The sequence below is a fragment of the Furipterus horrens genome, unplaced genomic scaffold (genome assembly GCF_987537825.1).
Source record: "Furipterus horrens unplaced genomic scaffold, mFurHor1.1.pri manual_scaffold_1, whole genome shotgun sequence".
In the NCBI taxonomy this organism is placed as follows: domain Eukaryota; kingdom Metazoa; phylum Chordata; class Mammalia; order Chiroptera; family Furipteridae; genus Furipterus; species Furipterus horrens.
Genome location: NW_028327171.1, coordinates 158,299,077 through 158,317,722, shown reverse-complemented (window position 1 = coordinate 158,317,722; position 18,646 = coordinate 158,299,077). Strand labels below are relative to the sequence as shown.

The 18,646-nt window shown below is 36.6% G+C and overlaps 1 protein-coding gene across 3 annotated transcripts in view; it reads left to right on the top strand.

The window, feature by feature from the left end:
- Nucleotides 1–18,646, top strand: part of KCNH7 (potassium voltage-gated channel subfamily H member 7) — a 516,764-nt gene that overhangs the window by 459,527 nt on the left and 38,591 nt on the right. For all 3 annotated transcript variants that reach the window (XM_090267694.1, XM_090267702.1, XM_090267686.1), the window contains one exon: nt 15,984–16,236. In XM_090267694.1, the coding sequence (XP_090123820.1) occupies nt 15,984–16,236 (253 nt within the window). The remainder of the gene's footprint in view (nt 1–15,983; nt 16,237–18,646) is intronic.

Here is an 18,646-nt window from a genome sequence, read left to right as displayed (position 1 = left end):
GAGCATTTTAATGAAAATTTTATTTCCTTTCCTTCCATGACTCTTTTCCAGATCCTCTGTTATTTGTCAGTGTAGCCTCTGCTAACTCTTAACTACTGACCTTAACTAATTACTACTTACTACAACTACTACTTAATACCTACTACTAACACAATATCTGCTTCACACTTTACTACTTGAAAAACTTGGTTGATCTTATTTCCTATACTTATTTAAATAACTTCATATGTGCCAGGCTTTCACATTCTCTCACAAACTGTTTTGATAGAACATAGTGAAATGTAAGGACAAGCTTTTTCAGTTATGTTCAGTTTAGCAACTCAGGTAAAAATCAATCCTTATGACGTTAAACCCCATCAAAAATATAAAGCAAGATTTACAAAATGGCACTGCTTATTTTCACCACATTGCTTTAAATTCCATGTTATCTTTTTCTAATGATTCTTTGATATACTGAATTTGATAAATACAGTCAACAAAAAACTGCCTGATTAGTCATAAAGCTATAAATAAAATGATTAAAAATATGGTGCCCTCATATCTGACTAGCCCATCGCTGGGCAAGGACTCTTTTTCTAAGAATTCTTCAGAAAATAAAACCACTCACTTCTAAAGATATCAACAACGTAATACAATTTTTGCATATGTAAGCCTGTATAATTTAATTGATATTTTTTGTTTGATCAGTAATATTCTAACAAAAAAGCATAGGTTCAACAGTAGACATCATGTTGCAGAAAGCATTGCAAATGTTGCCTAAGTTAAAAGACACATGCCCATTCTCTACATTGAGGTCCAAATGGCCACACAGGTAAATCCATACATTTAGAAAGGGGACATGGAGACTAGCAAAAGCCTGCATTTAAATGATAATGACCCTCAAGACTGGTGACATCTTTTAATTTCCCATAAAAAATACCTAGTTACCATTTAGGAATTAAATTAAAATAATAGTCACCAACAATGCACTTTAAAAGATGTTTCATCTCCATACTGATTTGTTGATAGGAACTGTCTGGCTCTGCAGAAATTGGATAGGTAATAAAATTTTGCACTGGCAAGATATCCACTATTAACACATATACTTGCCTACTCTAGCCAGTACCTGAACAACAGGTGCTTTAAAAAGGGCAAGGCACATGTGGTTTCCATTTTTCACCAAGACTATTTAGCCTAAAGTCTCAAAAATACCACAGAGAACAAGCAATACCATATGGAGCCCTCTGACATGAACAATATCAAGCATAAGACAGGCATCTGGTATTTTCAGGTCACATGTGGATATGTGCTCAGTCGTGTTTGACAAATGATGATGGTCACCTCATCAGGGTCTCCAGCCATTAACAAGAAGGACCTATTTACAGCCGGCACCATGCTGCTTCCTTGTAAAGTGAGTTCCACAACAGTGGGATCTGATCTTTAGTGGTTCCTGAACCAAGAGAAGTAATGACAGCATGGCCTGGGGCTTTAAATAAGAAAAACAGTCATTTCAGAAACACCATGCTGAGGCAATAAACACACTTCTGTGCTTCAGTTTCTCCATTTATTAATGTTACTCTTGCAGTAGTAGGACAGTGGAAATGATGTCTCAAATTGTTTTTTAACTCTTTAAAATAATGATACTATTTGATCAGGAATCTAGAGTGCAATTTCTTGTGCTGAAGAGCATGATGTGTTTCCAAACACCGTCGTTGGAGTGATAGGAGCACAGGAGTAATTCAAACTCAATTCAGTTTAAGATCATTTTATATTCAACACAGGCTTAGCCAATAATAAAAATGTAGAGAGAGATATCAAAGTTCAGTTTTACAATATTCCTTGGAAATATGACTTTGAGTTCATTTAAATTCTAATATTAGAGGAACTAAGCATTTTGCAAACTTTAATGGAGTCAAATCACCCACAATTTCTCCAAAAAACAAAAAGGTCCATTTTTTTTTTTTTGTGGAAGAATTGTCTGAGACATTCCCAATGTCCTGGGAATTTATATTTAAAATGAATATGTAAATGTTCTACCCAATATGACAGGTTTTTTAAGTCATCTTTAAGAATGAAAATTAGCACAATAGTTTCTTTAACTTTATTAATCATATAGCTTTGGCAGAAGTACTCAAGAAAGTTATATGTTTATTTGTTTTTCTTGGTGTAGACATATTGTGCTCCGTGGGGATGAGTGTGGATGCAAAAAATATATAGTCATTGACTCTTTCATTACCAGATATTCCTAAAGAATCTCTTTTCGTTTGCATCATTGGCTCCTAGTGGTCAGGTGCACAAAACGCAGCAGCATTTTACACCTAGTTTAGAAACTATAGGATAAGAATCTATCTTGTTTAGGGTCCAGCACTTGAGATTGTGCATGTTAATACTCCAGAGATTTGCTAAATTATTTACGTGTATACTTAGTTCATCTTTGCCACTCTCCTGGTAATCTTTTTAGATCAGAATAGTCTACAACATACACCAAACTGAAACATAGCCAGTAGATACCACTAGATTGTCCAAATAATTTTGAATGGTAATAGCTGATTTCAATGAAAATAGCTTCACTATTAAGACTAATACTTTTACATATTATTGCTTTTTTTAATTAAATCTTATTTGGTCATAGATTTTTTAATACTTTGTTTTTATTGACTAGTAAATTATTTTAAATGTTGCATTTATTTTATAATGATTTTGTCTACCATTATATGCTCTTTAAATGTTAGAAAGCATCTTCAAACCACATGGTCCCAGTGGTTTTACATCAAGTAGCATGACTCCTCCAACTTTATTCTTCTTTCTCAAGATTACTGTGGCTATACAGGGTCTCTTGGGGTTTCATACAAATTTTTAGATTGTTTGTTCTAGTTCTGTGAAATATACCATTTATATTTTGATAGGAATTGCATTACATCTATAGCTTGCTTTGGGTACTATGGACATTTTAACAATGTTAATTCTTCCTATCCATGAGCATGGTCTATGCTTCCATTTATTTGTATATTTTTCTTTTTTAAAAAATTATATTTTACTGATTATGCTGTTAGAGTTGCCCGAATCTTTCACCCTTTGCTCCCCTCCACCCAGCACCCCACACTCTCTCAAACAATCCCCACAGCTCTGTTCATGCTCATGGGTCATGCATATAAGTTCTTTGGCTTCTCCATTTCCTATACAGTACCTTATATCCCCATTACTATTCTGTACCTACCAGTTTGTGCTTCAATACGTATACCTTTTCACCTATTACCCCAATCCCCCCTCCCATTTGATTGCCATCAAACTGTTCTCCAGATCTATGATTCTGTTTCTGTTCTGCTTGTTTGCTTAGTTTGTATTTTTAGCTCCAAGTGTTGATAGATATTTATTTATTGCCATTTTATTGTTCATAGTTTTGATCTTTTTCTTAAATAAGTCCCTTTAATATCTCATATAATTATTTGGTGATAATGAACTCCTTTAGCTTTTCTTGTCTGGGAAGCTCTTTATCTGCCCTCCAATTTTAAAGGATAGTTTTTCTGGGCAATTTTGGTTGAAGGTCCTTGCTTTTCATCATTGAATATTCCTTGCCAATTCCTTCTAGCCTACAAAGTTTTTTTTTTTTTTTGATAAATCAGCTGACTTTCTCATCAGAACTCCCTCGTAGATGACTACTTGTTTTTCTCTTGCTGCTTTTAAGATTTTCTCTTTACCCTTAACCGTTGACATTTTGACTCTGATGTATCTTGCTATAGGCCTCTTTGTGTCCATCTTGTTTGGGACTCTGGGTGCCTCCTGGACTTGTATGTCTATTCCCTCACCAAATTAGGGAAGTTTTCTTTTACTATTTTTTCATATAGATTTAGAATGTCTTGATCTTTCTCTTCTCTTATGATGTAAATGTTGGTATGCTTAAAGTTGTCCCAGAGACTCCTTATACTATCCTTGTTTTTTTTTATTCTTTTTTCATCTTGCTGTTCTGGTTGGCTGTTTTTTATCCTCCTTATGTTCCAAATTGTTGATTTGATTCTCAGCTTCATCCACTCTACTATTGGTTTCCTATAACTTGTTCTTTATTTCAATTAGTTTCCCCATCATTTCTGACTAGATCTTTTTTATGCTATTGAGGTCCTCACTAAGTTCCTTGAGCATCCTTATAACCACTGTTTTGAACTCTGTCTTTGAAATATTGCTTATCTCCATTTTGTTTAGTTCTTTTTCTGGAGTTCTGTTCTTTTATTTGGGCCATGTCTCTTTGTCTCCTTATTTTGGCACCCATTCTGTGTTTGTTTCTATGTATTACATAGAGCTGTTATTACCCTCTTTCTTTGTAATGTGGCCTAACATAGTAGGTGTTCCGTGGGGTCCATGGCACAGCCTTTCCTATTACCCAAGCTGGGTACTCAAGGTGCACCCTTCATGTGAGCTAAATACACCCTCCTCTTGGAGTTAAGTTTTGATTGCTGATGGCAGGTCAATGGGGGGAATTTATCCAGGGCAGCTAGCTGCAAGGCCTGGCTGTGACCACTGACCACCAACCTCTGCCCTCTGTGGAGGATCAGCTGGGCTTACTTCAGCAGGGCTCTGGTGCTCCACTGTGTTCTGTCTGGGGCCACTTGGCACAAGCTATATAGCGATCAGCAGCTAGCCTTTTCCTGGTGATGGGCTTGGAAGTGCCCTAGCAAACCCAGGCTGTGAAACAGGCCAGCTGCTGCTAGTGTGAGGGTGTGTGGCCACTTAGTAAGTTGCAGGCATTTGCTGAAGCCAGCTGCCTCTTGTTTGAGAGGATTTAGGAAGATCAAAAACATATGCCAAGACAAGTCATTTGTATGGAATAGCCATGGTTAACTGCTTCAGTGGGCAGATAAGTTGGGTGGAGTGGAGTTTCAGGGAATCAACAGGGCAGGGAAAACCATGTGAGTCAGGTTGACAGAGTCTCAGATATGGTGCCCACCATGCTCTGTGGCTCTGTGTGGTCAGGGCTCAGGCAGGAACAATGGCCTCTGCCAGCTGTTCTGTCTTGAAGAAAGCTGCCCCCCAACTTTTGCTCTGATGCTAGATACTTCAGTTTCTCCCTGTATACCAATGTTGTCTTTAAGCTGCTGCCCTGGTGCTGTAGCTCAGGAGAAAGGGGTCTAAGTAAGTCCACGTGTGGACCCTTTAAGAAGAACTGCCTGGGTGTCTAGAAGTTTCTTCTACCAATTCAATCTCCACTGGTTTATATAGCCTTATGGGGACTTATCTTCTAGCACTGGAACCTTGGGCTGGGGATCCTGGTGTGAGACTAGGGTCCCTCACTCCCAAGATATCCCTCCTTATTTTTATCCACCACACATGGATGTAGAACTACCCATCCTTCAAGTCTGGATGGACATGATTTCTTCTCTAATTCTGTGGTTGCAGGACTACCATTCAACTCTATTTCTGTAGTTCTAAGTGATAGTTGTTCTATACTTTAGTTGTAATTTTGATGAGGTTGTGCGAAATGAGCCATGTTAACCTAAGCCACCATCTTGGAGATCTAGCACTTATATCATTCTTTATTATTTTAAATGGGGAGAAATTTCACACTATGGCAGTAGCATCCTAGCTTCCATAGCTAGTCGATTGTGGCACTAAGATTCAAACCTCTGGCTGCAATCCGCTTCAGGTTTCAGGAAGTTTGAAATGAGCAGGGCAAGTATAATGGGCCAGATACAGAAGATCACCAGGATGAAAAGTCTCAGGTGCCTAGCAACAGTCAAAACTGGGGAAATGAGAATTTTCACCCATGGCTAACCTTTCCCCCCACTAGCAAACTGACTGCTCCTATTTGTATCCTTTTCAATTTTTTCTTGTGTCATAATTTTTTGAGTATAAATCTTATACCTCTTCAGGTAAATTTATTCCTATGTGTATTTTTTTTAATGTAATTGTAAGTGGAATTGTTTTCTTTGTTTTGGCCCTGGTGGTTTTAATAGTATATCTTTAATCACCATTACAAATCTAGTATGGTAATTATTTATTGTTTTTCATTCTTAGTAAATATTGGCAATTTCTATTTTGTCAAGAATTCATTCATTTAATCTAGGCTTCCCTCCATCAATCCCACCCCCCTTAGTTCATGTCCATGGGTCGTGCATATAAGTTCTTTGGCTTCACCCTTTCCTGTATTATTCTTAACATCTCCCTATCTATTTTGTACCAACCAATTATGCTTTTTAGTCCCTGCACCATTTCCCCATTTCTCCCCCTCTCATCTCCCAGCTCATAACCCTCCAAATAATCCCAATAACTATGATTCTGTTCCTATTCTGGTTTGCTTTCTTGGATTTTGTTTTTATTTTTTAGATTCAGTTGTTGATAGTTGTGAGTTTGTTGTCATTTTAGTGTTCATAGTTTAGATCTTCTTTTTCTTAAGTCCCTTTGACATTTCATATAATAATGGCTTGGTGATGATGAACTCCTTTAGCTTTACCTTGTCTGGGAAGCACTTCATCTGCACTTCCATTCCAAATGATAGCTTTGCTGGATAGAGTAATCCTGGTTACAGGTTGCCTCATCACATTAAATACTGCTTGCCAGTCCCTTCCTACCTGCAAACTGTCCTCTGAGAAATCAGCTGATAGTCCTATAGGCACCCACCTGTAGGCAACTCTCCACCCCTCTCTTGCTGCCCCCAGGACTCTGTCTTTATCTTTCACCTTTGGCATCTCAATTGTGATGCGTCCTGGTGTGGTCCCCTCTGGGTCCAGCTTGCCCAGGACCCTCCATGCTTTCCAGACCTGTATGTCCATCTCCTTCACAAAATTTGGGAAGTTCTCCTCATTTTTTTCAATTCTTGCTTCCTCATTCTCCACTGGTTGACTGTTATTTTCTTCCTTATGTTCCAAATCATTGATCTGAACCCCGGTTTCCTTTCCTTCACCATTAGTTTTGTGTGGATTTTCATTTGTTTCACTTAACATAGCCGTCACTTCTCATATGCATTTGCCATACTCGAGCATATCTGTCAAGCCTGTGAACATCTTTATCAACAGTGTTTTGAATTCTGCATGTTAGGTTGTCTATCTCCTCATCTGTTAGGTTGGCTATCTCCTCATCGCTTAGTTCTCCCACTGGAACCTTGATCTGTTTCCCCTACTGGGCCATAATTTTCTGTCTCCTCATTCTGACAAGCTCCTGTGTTTGTTTGCCTCCACATCCCAGGTAGAGTTGTTGCTCCTGTTAGGTTGTGAGGGGTGGAGCCTTAGGGATTTACCTGTACAGGGAGACCTGTTTTACCATGTTGTGGCGCTGTATGTGGGGGAGGAATCCAAGAGGGAACAATGCCACCTGCCCAGCACTCACCCCTTTTCCAGGCACCTCTCCCACTTCCGCACCAGATTGGCGGCCCTCTAGCTGCTGCCCTGGTTGTTGTTCCCAGAGTGGGTGGGTCTGCGGACATTCTAGGACCGTGGGGGCCCTTTAAACAAGCAGATTGCTGAGACCGGCAGTTTCTGCTTCCACCCCAATCCCCACTGGTCTGCACAGTCAGAAGCAATGAGGCTTGATTTTCCCCAGTGCTGGGACCATGGGCTTCAAGTTCTGGTGAGGAGCTGGGAACACTCCCCAGGTATCCCTCCTAACATTTTCAAATGTGTGACTGTGCTTTCTGCCGACCTGCCGCTGTCGCCACTGCTGCTACCACTGCTGCCACCACCACACCATGTCCTCTCAGCCCCAGCTCTGCCCCTTCTACCTGTCTGGATGAGTATTTCTTCTTTATAATTTTGTTTGCTGGACTTCCATGCAGTTTGATTTTCTGGAACTTCTGGTTGTTTCTGGTTTTGAAGTAGTTGTATTCCTTCTTAGTATTCCTTCTTAGTTGTGGAGGGAGACACAGCGTGTCTGTCTATGCCTCCATCTTGCCTGGAAGTCTGTGGCTGCATTTTTTAAAGTGACTGACCTTTATAAGGGTTTTTCCAAAGCACGTAGCTCTATTTTCATGGTGGGAAAGGGGGAAGATCTGCTGTCTTTCTTTACCCATATTTTATTTTTTATGCATAATACAATTGAATTATATAATTCCACTAATAAATACAGCTGTCATAAGTAGGTTTCAAAACATACATGGCTGTTTTACAACTTAATTGGTAGAAGTAGAAATGTGAAGGGATACAACAATGCCTGGAACAGGGTGCTGGATAACAAGAATTAATACACTTTAGAGAAGAGAAATCTGACAGATAAATAAAACTATTTTGAAAGCCTTTGCTATTTTTCAAAAAGTTGTATAATCGCTGGCATAGACATCACATTCTCTAGAAAACAATTGCACTGTTGTCTAGCCCTAATCTTTTAAAGGAACAAATAATCTTAACTGGTACAAAATGAAAATGGCATGTATGCTACATTTTTATTCTTTGTTACTTAGTGGTAAAACCAGTAAATAAAATGAATGGGAAACATTTTGCATCTCCCTATACTAGGAGCAACTTTAGAAATACAATCTGATGGGCAGCTGTGGCAAGTCACAATAGATGAAAGAATCCTGGACTAAGGTTGGAGTCTTAGTTCTTCCACAAATAAAACTCTTTTATTAATTTATATTTCAGCTATTACATATGAAAAATGGGCTAGTATATATTATTTATATAAAGTTAATAAATAAAGCAAAATATTTTATTCTAAAATATTATACATGAGCAATGTTTCAGGAACATAAAAGTATATTCAGGTTTAAGATGGTATATCAAGTGCAAGGTGGTACTTAAGTCACTCTTTTCATTATCTTGCAGATGGCACCTCCCTGTTTCTGATTCCCTACTTTGTGAGCAAACTCAAGTCATCTACAATTAGCCTATTTAGGAAGAAGCATTTGCAAATCATTCAATCGACCCCAGTACAGTATACTTTTTTCATCCCTTCTCTTAATTCCTGTCTCAAGCTATTAGAGGGTTGAGAGTAAAGTCCTGAAATTGTTTCTGAGGAGGCAGATCCCTCCTGTTACCTTTAGAAATCCTGGTGGTTTTCAAGATTTCCCTGGAGACCTTATTTCAGAAACTATGATGCACCTTTTAAGTTGGGTTTTTGCTGAATTAAAAGAAGGGCTCCAGAGGCTGGGTAATGGTGTGTATGTAAAAGCAGTAAGTCCCCTCTGCATACATGTCATCACCCACATTCCAACTCATCCTTGGCCCTGACTTAATTGGGGTCAGGTTAAAGTTCATGTCCTTCTGAAAACAAAGAAACATTTCACAGTGATGCTGTTAACTGGGGCAGGAGCAGTGGGAGAGGGAAGAGGAAGATACAGGAAGGAGGACTCTGTTTCATTGTTTCAAAACATTTACTTGTACCAATACTGGTCTAGAATTTATGATGTTGTTTTCCATGTTTATATCTGACAAGTTTTACTTCTGCTTATCTGTTCCTTTTCTCTAAATTATGTAACCATATATAAATCATTGCAAAGTTACATGTAAATGACTAGTTAATTTTCTAAAGGCGTAAAAAAATCCTGTCATGGATTCCATCATAGTCTTTGTTACCAACAATTTGACCAGATATGATGACCTTATACAAATTTTTTTTTCATCAATCACATAAAGGTAAAATAAGAAAGTAAATGGCAAAACAATTTGAACTTTAGACTAGGGTTATGTATATTTGCATTTCCAAAACTACTAAAAGAATCCACCTCTCATGATCAGTAGTTAAATATGAAGTATTAAACATGTAATGACTAAGGAAATATGAAAAAATGTATGTTTCCTATTCCTTAATGATAAACCGTAACCATAGAAATAATATGATCTCGGTGACCTCAAAATTATAGAGTCCATTAAGAAAGGACATTATGTTATAAAAACAACAAAAAGCAAAATTTTGTATCTTATAACCGCTAAAGATTTATCAAATGCTAAATGCCCACATAACAAACAATGATTCTATCAGAATTAGAAAGTGCTATAAAATAGTAAAGCTGTAGACTTAATAATTTACATGAAGAGATTGAAGTTTTAATATATTACTTCCATAATCTATTTGATAATCATGCTTAAAGTTTAGTGCTTCATAGGGAGTATTAATTTTGTTTTGATTAATTCTTATTTGTCAAGATTTAACTGTATTTAATGACCCAGAGAATTTTTCCAGAAAATTTCCTAATGTTAGCTATCATAGTTATCAAAATTGTCCATATGATTTACGTGCTCTTTAGCAGAACCATTAGCCACGCTCAGACTGTCTTTCTTAATGCGCCTTTTCAGCCTGCCTTCGGGATTCAGCCTGCCTTTGGGAATGCCTCCATGTACAGCTACCTATGTAAAACAAATCAGAAGCCATTCATTACAACATAGATCAACTGCCCAATACTATTGGATTGGGGGTATCTATTAGGTATCTAAAAGAATACATTATGATTCTTTTTGAAAGCAAATACAATAGTTTAAAACACTATGGAGGGGGTTTAGGGAGATACTGATTAAAACCTCAATTATTGCCTCTCTTCCAACAGACCTTAGAAAATGTAAGCACCATAGAGAGTGCTTTGTAATCCAGACAAAGAAACAGGAAACATTGAAGCCTGTGTTTTAAATTTGAGGCAGGGATAATAAAGTTTATTGTCAATATACAGGGTTTGACAAAATTAGGTTTACAATTGTTCATATGAAGAATAATACTAATAAATTATAATACAAGAATAAGCTCTGTGTTTTGTGTACTCACAACTGTGAACCTACTTTTGCCCCACACTGTATTGTAAATCTTCAACTACTTTTGGAAATTCTCATCTATCAGTTGCCAGATAAAATTTGAATAAGGAAACACATTTCTCTACTTCAGCCTTTGCCTTTCTTTAATCACATGGAGGCGGGGCCAGGAGCATGGAGACTGATCCTATAGGAACAAAAGAAAGCCCTAAACTGCTGGCTGAGAAGAAAATCATGGGTTTGAGACTGTCAGTCACCTTTCTTGCTCACAAGATATATAGTTACTGTGAAAAAAACAAAATCATATTGAAAGTTGAATATAAAAGAACTATTCCAAGAGAAAATTTTAATATAAAGCAAGCCCCACCTTAAAGGGTGATATAATAGTGTCACATTAAGAAAGAGAAAAACCTGTATTAATTATGATAGGTTTCTACTCAGACTCCACTGACTGAAGCCTAGAACGCATCTCTCTAATTATAACCTATCACAGATCTGGGCCAAACTTCTTTTTCAATTAAGGCCCATTACATAATATAGATGGTATAATTTTTTTATTAGTATAAATATATATTTAAATTTAAAGATTTATTTATTTAAAAGTTAATAAGACTAATGTCATTTTGAAGAGCACACATTTATCAAATCAGAAGTTACAAGGATCACAGCCTCAGCATCCATTCGCTTCTAAAATTTATATTCACTGCTCAGTTTAGAGAAAATTTGAATTCACGTACTACATAACTGCAAATATTAACAATATTGTAACATTTATCCCATTAGATGCATGTCCACATATGTACATTTGAGGGAAGTTTAACATACAGTCAAATACTTTTGAATTAATGTGTGATCATGTTTGCTAGATGCTTGCTATGAAATAGTTTTTTCCATTTTTTGCTTTCTGTGTGATTTCTGCAAATAGCTTTATTTTTACTTAATAATGTTATCATGCCTTGTAGTTGTTGGCTAGTTCTTGTTTCAATGTTCTTAAACTTTGGGTTCTAAGCTTTGGAGTTAGCAATCACAGAAAGCATTTCATATTCACTTGGAATAATAAATGTCTCATTTATTTGAGAGTCCTAAGTGTTTTATCTACATAAATTCGAGTAAAGAGAAATTAATTTTACATTTACAAAATATTCAAGTTACCTATATTATAATAAAGACATGGGATTTTTAATCAACCTTGAAAAATTTTCTGAAACTTCAGGAACATTTAAAAATCTGCCCACATAACAGTCAATAGTAGAAAAGTGAAATTGGAGGTTTTCACTCACCTTAAATTACCTGTTACCTTGAGGGTTCATTTAAACCAACACTAGTATTATAAGCATTCATTACAAATACCCGAATCTGACATGAAAAAGAAAGTGTGGGAACTTCTGATTAAACCTATAATTTTTTAAAAATCTGACATTTAGAGAAAGGCTTGAGGGCAGGTAAATTTCCAGAGCATGTTTTATTTACTGTTGTGCTGTCATGCCTAGCATAGTGCCTGGTGTATAGGCAGGTAATAAATATTTGCTAAAAACAATGAAGACTATTTTTCCAAGTGCAAGCCATGAAGCTGATTCTGGGTGGTGCTCCAGCTCCATGGCCTTCCAACTCTGACTCGGTCAATAAGACAATGGACCTAGATGCACTGTTAAAGGTGCTTTGTTCCCTCAGAGTTTCAGAACACGACAAACAAGGTTATATAGACAGGAGTAGAAATGATTATAACTGTGACTAAAGAAGCTCGTGTCCTGGTTTGTACTTGGCAAGGCTACTCTTTGCAGCCAGATCTGCTTGGCATGGTAAAATGCCAATATTTGAGTGCTTCTTGAGGAAGTTCCAAATCAGGGAATTTAGCAGAGGAACTAAATCTTACCAAAAAAAAAGTACAGCGAGTAGGAAGGAAGAAAGGCCACACAGCTGGGACCAACAGAATGGGGTGCCTCAGATAAATATTTACTTAAACTTTCCTCTTTTTTACCCATTCTTTTTCTGTGTTCTTTTACCTCTATTTCACTGTAGCCCCTTCTCTTTTAACACTCCTTTCAAAAGCACCTTTACTTAGGCATAACCCAGCTTCCAAAGCTGCTAACTTATTTGGGCAAATAAGAGATTTAGTTACAGAATACTAACTTCTACTGAATTTTACATGAGTGGTCTATGTAATTAATTTAAGAAAATCTGGTAAGGGTTAATACCACAGGAGAATTATTTAATCTAAATGAGTCCATCACGCCAAAATCTGTGAATCTTTCCCCTGTGCAAACAAAGGTTTCTCCATGGAATTCTGTGGTATCTGCAGCTTGAGGTTATTCTTTCCAATGGGTGTCACTTCTAATAGAATGACCATTAGGAGATGGCAATATTTACCAAGGACACTTGAGAAGGGAGTGATGCTGAAATACTTTCCTGAACTCATTTTAAATATTTGTGAGTGACTCTGAGAATACTGGAATTCCAAGACTATACTTGTAAATTGATTTTAGTAACTGCTTACTTTCAGAAAGATTGTAATACAACTCACAGTGAAAACCTAAGTGCAAGTCAGCAAAACATTTAACACCAGTCAGAAACAGGGAACAAACGTTAGGGAGATGGAAGGAAAAAGAATTCTAAAACTCTGTTGAGGCGATGGGGCACAAAATGTTTAAACTCTGTTGAGGTAATGAAACACGAAACTTAGCAGGAAATTTCTTATTCACCAGAGAACAAAGAAAATAACACAGTGGGTGTTGTATCAGTTTTGAGCTCAAGAGAACATACCAGTTCTTCAGGAACAATAAATATTTGTGCCAGGAAGGGAGGGGGTAAGGGGAGGAGAGAGGGAGGAAGGGTCAGAAGTGGACTGTCTATTGAACATTTATAATGCATGCGATGATTTACATACATTATTGCATTTAATTGTGAGCACGACCTTGTCAAGTAGGTATTATTAATTGTTTTTACAGTAGGAGAAACTGAATCTCAAGAAAAATAAATTGACTTGACCAAATAGCAAGTGATAAAACTTAGAACTTCAGCTCATGCCTGATTCTATAGCTCATAAAACACACTCAGAGAAATAAATCTCCTCTACCTCTATCGCATCTGCATCTTCCAAATCAAAGCATGCATATGCACATGCACACACACACATGCACAATTTTTCCTTCCATATACAACCTATTCTCAGATGGTATAACTGAGAAATTTCATGAGAATGCCAGCTATAGCCACTATAAGCTCAGTATTCTCATTCTGGCTACTACAATGGTAGCAATATCTCCCCTATATGTATGAAATATAATATGCCTTTTGTTATTTATCATAACCTAATATTAAGAGAAAAAATAAGCATGTCTAATTTGTTACTTGGTGACTGCTCTTTACATTTTTATCTGTATGGGGACGTCTGAGAGTTATGCTGAGACCACAACATTGGACTTCAGTGAGGAAAAGTTAATTATAAGCAGAAAGGGTTTTATTCCTACTATAACACTTCCAAATTAAGTGGCCCCATTTTAGAAAACTGTCCAAACCTAGCTTAACTCCAGTCTAGCATCACTTGCCAAGAAATCCAATGTGATAGTTTCAACAGGTAGAAAATATCAGTGACCTAGAGGGTTGGTTCACCGAGAGGAGCAGGGCTGCTGGATCCCAATAAAAAGTCAGAAACAGACTAGGCAAGCAAGCTATGTTTGGAAGAAGTCTTCAGTCCAAGTAGAAAATCTGTCAGGGGTCCAGTCACATAGAGAAGCCTGAAAGCTACAGTTAAGAAAGAGATTTAGATGAGTCCCCAGGAGCTCAGATAGAGGAAGGCTCGTTCCTTTGGGGACCGAGCCAGGTAACACAGAAACTTCAGCAAAAAGTCGGAGTTCCTACAGCCGTGCGGAGCTGGGTAAGCAGTGTCTGGTAGTTGGTATGCTATTGGTAACTTATGACAAATTTCAATATTGCAAAGGCCCTTATTCTCTGGCAAAGGAACACAGATGGATGAAGTGACTTGCACAAGCATGAACCTGTGGCGAATTTATGACCAAAACTCATATTCTGTGGGTTTTCTTCTGAAGCACCCTGAACCCATTTCTCTGGGTGGCTCTGCAATGCAGGGACAAGATTGGAAATACCGGTTGCTGTGTTTCAGATCTCTTGTCGAGCCTTTTGTATCATAACCACAATCTGTCTGACCACCTGCGTCACACAGTGGCCCTACCGAACCAGGATCCCCATGGCTACTTTAGTATTTAAAGTAATAATAATTGTAAGTTAACTCAAATATAATCTATTTTGAAGTGCCTCTTTGGGTCACATGTATTTAATAATCTATACAAATAATTCACGATTACTTTTAGCTATATTGGACAACAATAGCAAAGTTGACCCAAAAAGGTAGGAAATCTTTAAAATGCATTATTAGGCACTATAAAATGCCCCCTCTCTCTTACCCTCCAAAATATATTTGAAGGGATATATTTTTCTGATAAAGTCAACATGAGAATTAAAATCTGTATATGATACTCAAAATAGCTAAACACAGAGATGCAAGAGTTGAGTGTCTTTTCCCACTGAATACTCGGAATTCTACAAAACAACAGAAAATTTTATTCATTTTAAATTGAGGAGCACTTTTCACAAGCTATTATTTAATCTTTTCTTCAAGTTTTAAATTAGTCACTGAGTAGGCTGTCAAAATAGTAGCACTATTAGAAGCTTTATATATGCATTGGAAATTGTGCCACAATTTCCAATTCTGAAAACTAACCTACACTTCTAAAGTATGTTTGCTGGTCTCCTTCTCTTTTTCTATTCTGTATGCTTATCACAATATTTGGTATTAATAATATGCATATGAAAAAATATTTCAAGTACTGTTAATTAATAGCGCTCTCTAGTATATGACATTTACAAATACAGTGGCTATTTCAGGATCATTGTTTTTACTAGTTATAACTAAGACACATATACCAGAGATAGCAATCCAAATTGATTTGAGATTCCTTCAAAAAGTTGTCTTTCTAATTGTACTGCCTTTCATTAATTATTTCTTATTAATTGTCACATTGTATTATATCTGTGCACAGTATGATATTAAATAACATAATGTAGAGAATGAGAAGCAGTGTGAAATGTTGTAGGCATTACATTTTAATGAGACAGCATTTGTGTGGAATCTGAATGCCTGAAATTAATTTAGAGAATGAGTATTTGAGTTAAAATTCTAGCATGTTTAATAAACCAAGTATTCATTCAGGGAGGCAAGGTAGACGTATTGTAAGAACTTCTGTGTGACAATTAGCCACACCTATGGATCTGCGAGCAAGGACGTACCCTGTGTGCTGTAGTATGAAACTCTGTGCTTTTTACCCTCAGGTCCTCAAGGGTTTCCCAGAATGTTTACAAGCTGACATTTGTCTACATCTCAACCAGACTTTGCTGCAAAACTGTAAAGCCTTTCGGGGGGCAAGTAAAGGTTGCCTTAGAGCTTTGGCAATGAAGTTCAAGACCACCCACGCACCTCCAGGAGACACTCTGGTTCACTGTGGGGATGTCCTCACTGCACTTTATTTCTTATCCAGAGGCTCCATTGAAATCCTCAAGGATGACATTGTGGTAGCTATTCTCGGTGAGTGTTTTAGAGCTGGATGGTGACAAATACAGTTATAAGCTGGTACAATAAGAAGTTTAAAATGATGGAGAACAAGGAGCGACTTCTTTATTTAGGAGTATAATTTGAGACTGATGGGTAATTTTAAAGCTTTCTTTAAACTCAATTCAGATCAAATTAACCCCTCAGAAAATATGTTTTCTTAACTCACATTTTCTCTGATGTGGAAATAGTTCCATGATGCTCTTTTGTCCTTGGCAGCTCCTTAAACAGTTGAGGCCTAATATATGAAAGTAGTCAGTATTTTCCTTTTCATCTGAGAAGAGTTTGGATTCATGCTTTATACCTTAATACCTTCAATAAGATGTACATATTGTATACTGGCTGGCACGTGCCAATGCCCTGACTTGAATTGGGTTTATGTTTTGATGAATTTCATCTGTTTGCCATGCACTTTTATCAGCTGTGCACCATCAAACAGAATTATCTGAGTCATTGTCTAGGTAATATAGAGCTATGAACTTGTGGTAAGGATATTATAATTAGAAATAAACTGGCCTAGGTGCAAAAAAGAATCATCTGTTCAATCTGTAAGATTTCTTTGGAATATTAAGAGAAAAGGGGAAAACAAGGTTGCAAATAAAAAGGTCGGTTCTCCTACCCTACCCCTGAGCCAGTAGGTATAAACCTCAGACTGCCCATAGAAACACCCATCCACATCCCTCAGTGTTTGCAATTATTTGCACTTTTTTTCTTGTGAATTAAATGTAGGTCAGTCTAGATAACAAGCATATAAATCAATGATTTTCTTTCACTCTACTCTTGATGCTAAAATCCAAAAAGACAAGAATGTTGTCTGTTCTATTCTTTGTAGAACCAGAGTATGAATGGCATTGCATAGGACCCAATGCATGAATGGAGCTGTTTGAGTGATTTCTCTAAATTTTGATAATTTTATCATAAAAACAGCTTTAAAAATGTTTTTTTCAAAATTGAAAAGGTGCACAATTTGGTTTACAATAAAAAATTAGGCAAGAATAAAAACATTCTAAATCACTTAGCAACTACATAATAAAGTTGGATTTTCACCAGATTTGGCCTTTGACAGTTTGCTCTGGGATATTGCAGGGAATGAACATGCTTCATTGCATCCCTAATCTTTAAATCAGCCAGAGTTAGTTTCTACAGGAAAGTAACAAGCTTTCTTGCTTTAGAAAATAGTAATTTTAGAGTATAGTTAAGGTGTACATGTTGACAGGCTTATTCTTTGCTCACTTACAGTCATGTAAGCTAATTAGAAGGCAAAGCCTAGGAAGAATTTAGTTCAGGGATTTTCTTTGATAATATCTATACTGAAATATCAAAACTGTAAAGAATTTAAAGAGATTCTCTTTTTTTTCTCTATTTTATTTAAAATCACAACTGAAATCTTCACAAATTATGGTATTCTATTTTTAAATGCAAGCATGTATTTAAAGTTAATATATTTGTTCTAATATTCATTTTTATTATAAAGGTATGGTATCTGATTTCTCCCCTAAAAATTCACATTTAAGATAAGAACAATACAGCATTTTTTTTTATTAGTTAAAACTTTATTGTTTACAAGTCTTTGATAGTTTCCATGGTTGGGTATATATGAACTTGTCTAAAAAAATAAAATTAACAGATCCAAGGAGGTGGGTTTTATTTTTCCAAATGTGAAAAGAAGCTTCAGGATATATGTAAAAAAGTACTATTTTATACTGCCATTGAGGATCTTTAAAAGTTATAAAATCAGTCATCTATTGGTAGTTTAAATTAAGTACATATTTCACAGGTACAATTTTTAAGTGTCTTGACATTCAGAGACAGAAAAATCTAAGTGGCCATGACATTCAGGGAAAATATTGGGGAAAAATTAAATGTAAGAGATGTGAAAAGATTTTGACTGGAGCCAGAATGCATGGGATTTAATCATGGGTTCTCTCTCCTCCAACTAAGGGGACCTTGACTTAATCAGTTTAACTCTTTAATCCTCTTTCCATATTAGTAAAAATTAGATAATAATTAGTAACTTCTTCATGAGGTGATTTGGGGTATTAAATGAAATAGTTCACCTAGCATTTGACAGAGTGCTGGCACCTACTTATCTCTCAATGAGCATTTGTTTGTTGTTGTTGTTATTGTCGTTATCATCCTCACCATTCAACAAGGCCTGGAAAAGCAGGTGGCGTGTTGCCAGGCAGAAGGGATGGGGAAGACCCAGCAGGATCCAGACACCAAAATAACTCCAGGCTTGGCAAGAATGCTAGGACACACTTTTAGATTCGAGGCCATGCGGTAAAAAAGCATCACTACATATGTCGAGAAAATATAACTAGATTCATTAAACAATTGGACAAATTCATTAAAGGCAAACCCAAAAGTGGTTACTAAAGGAAACAGG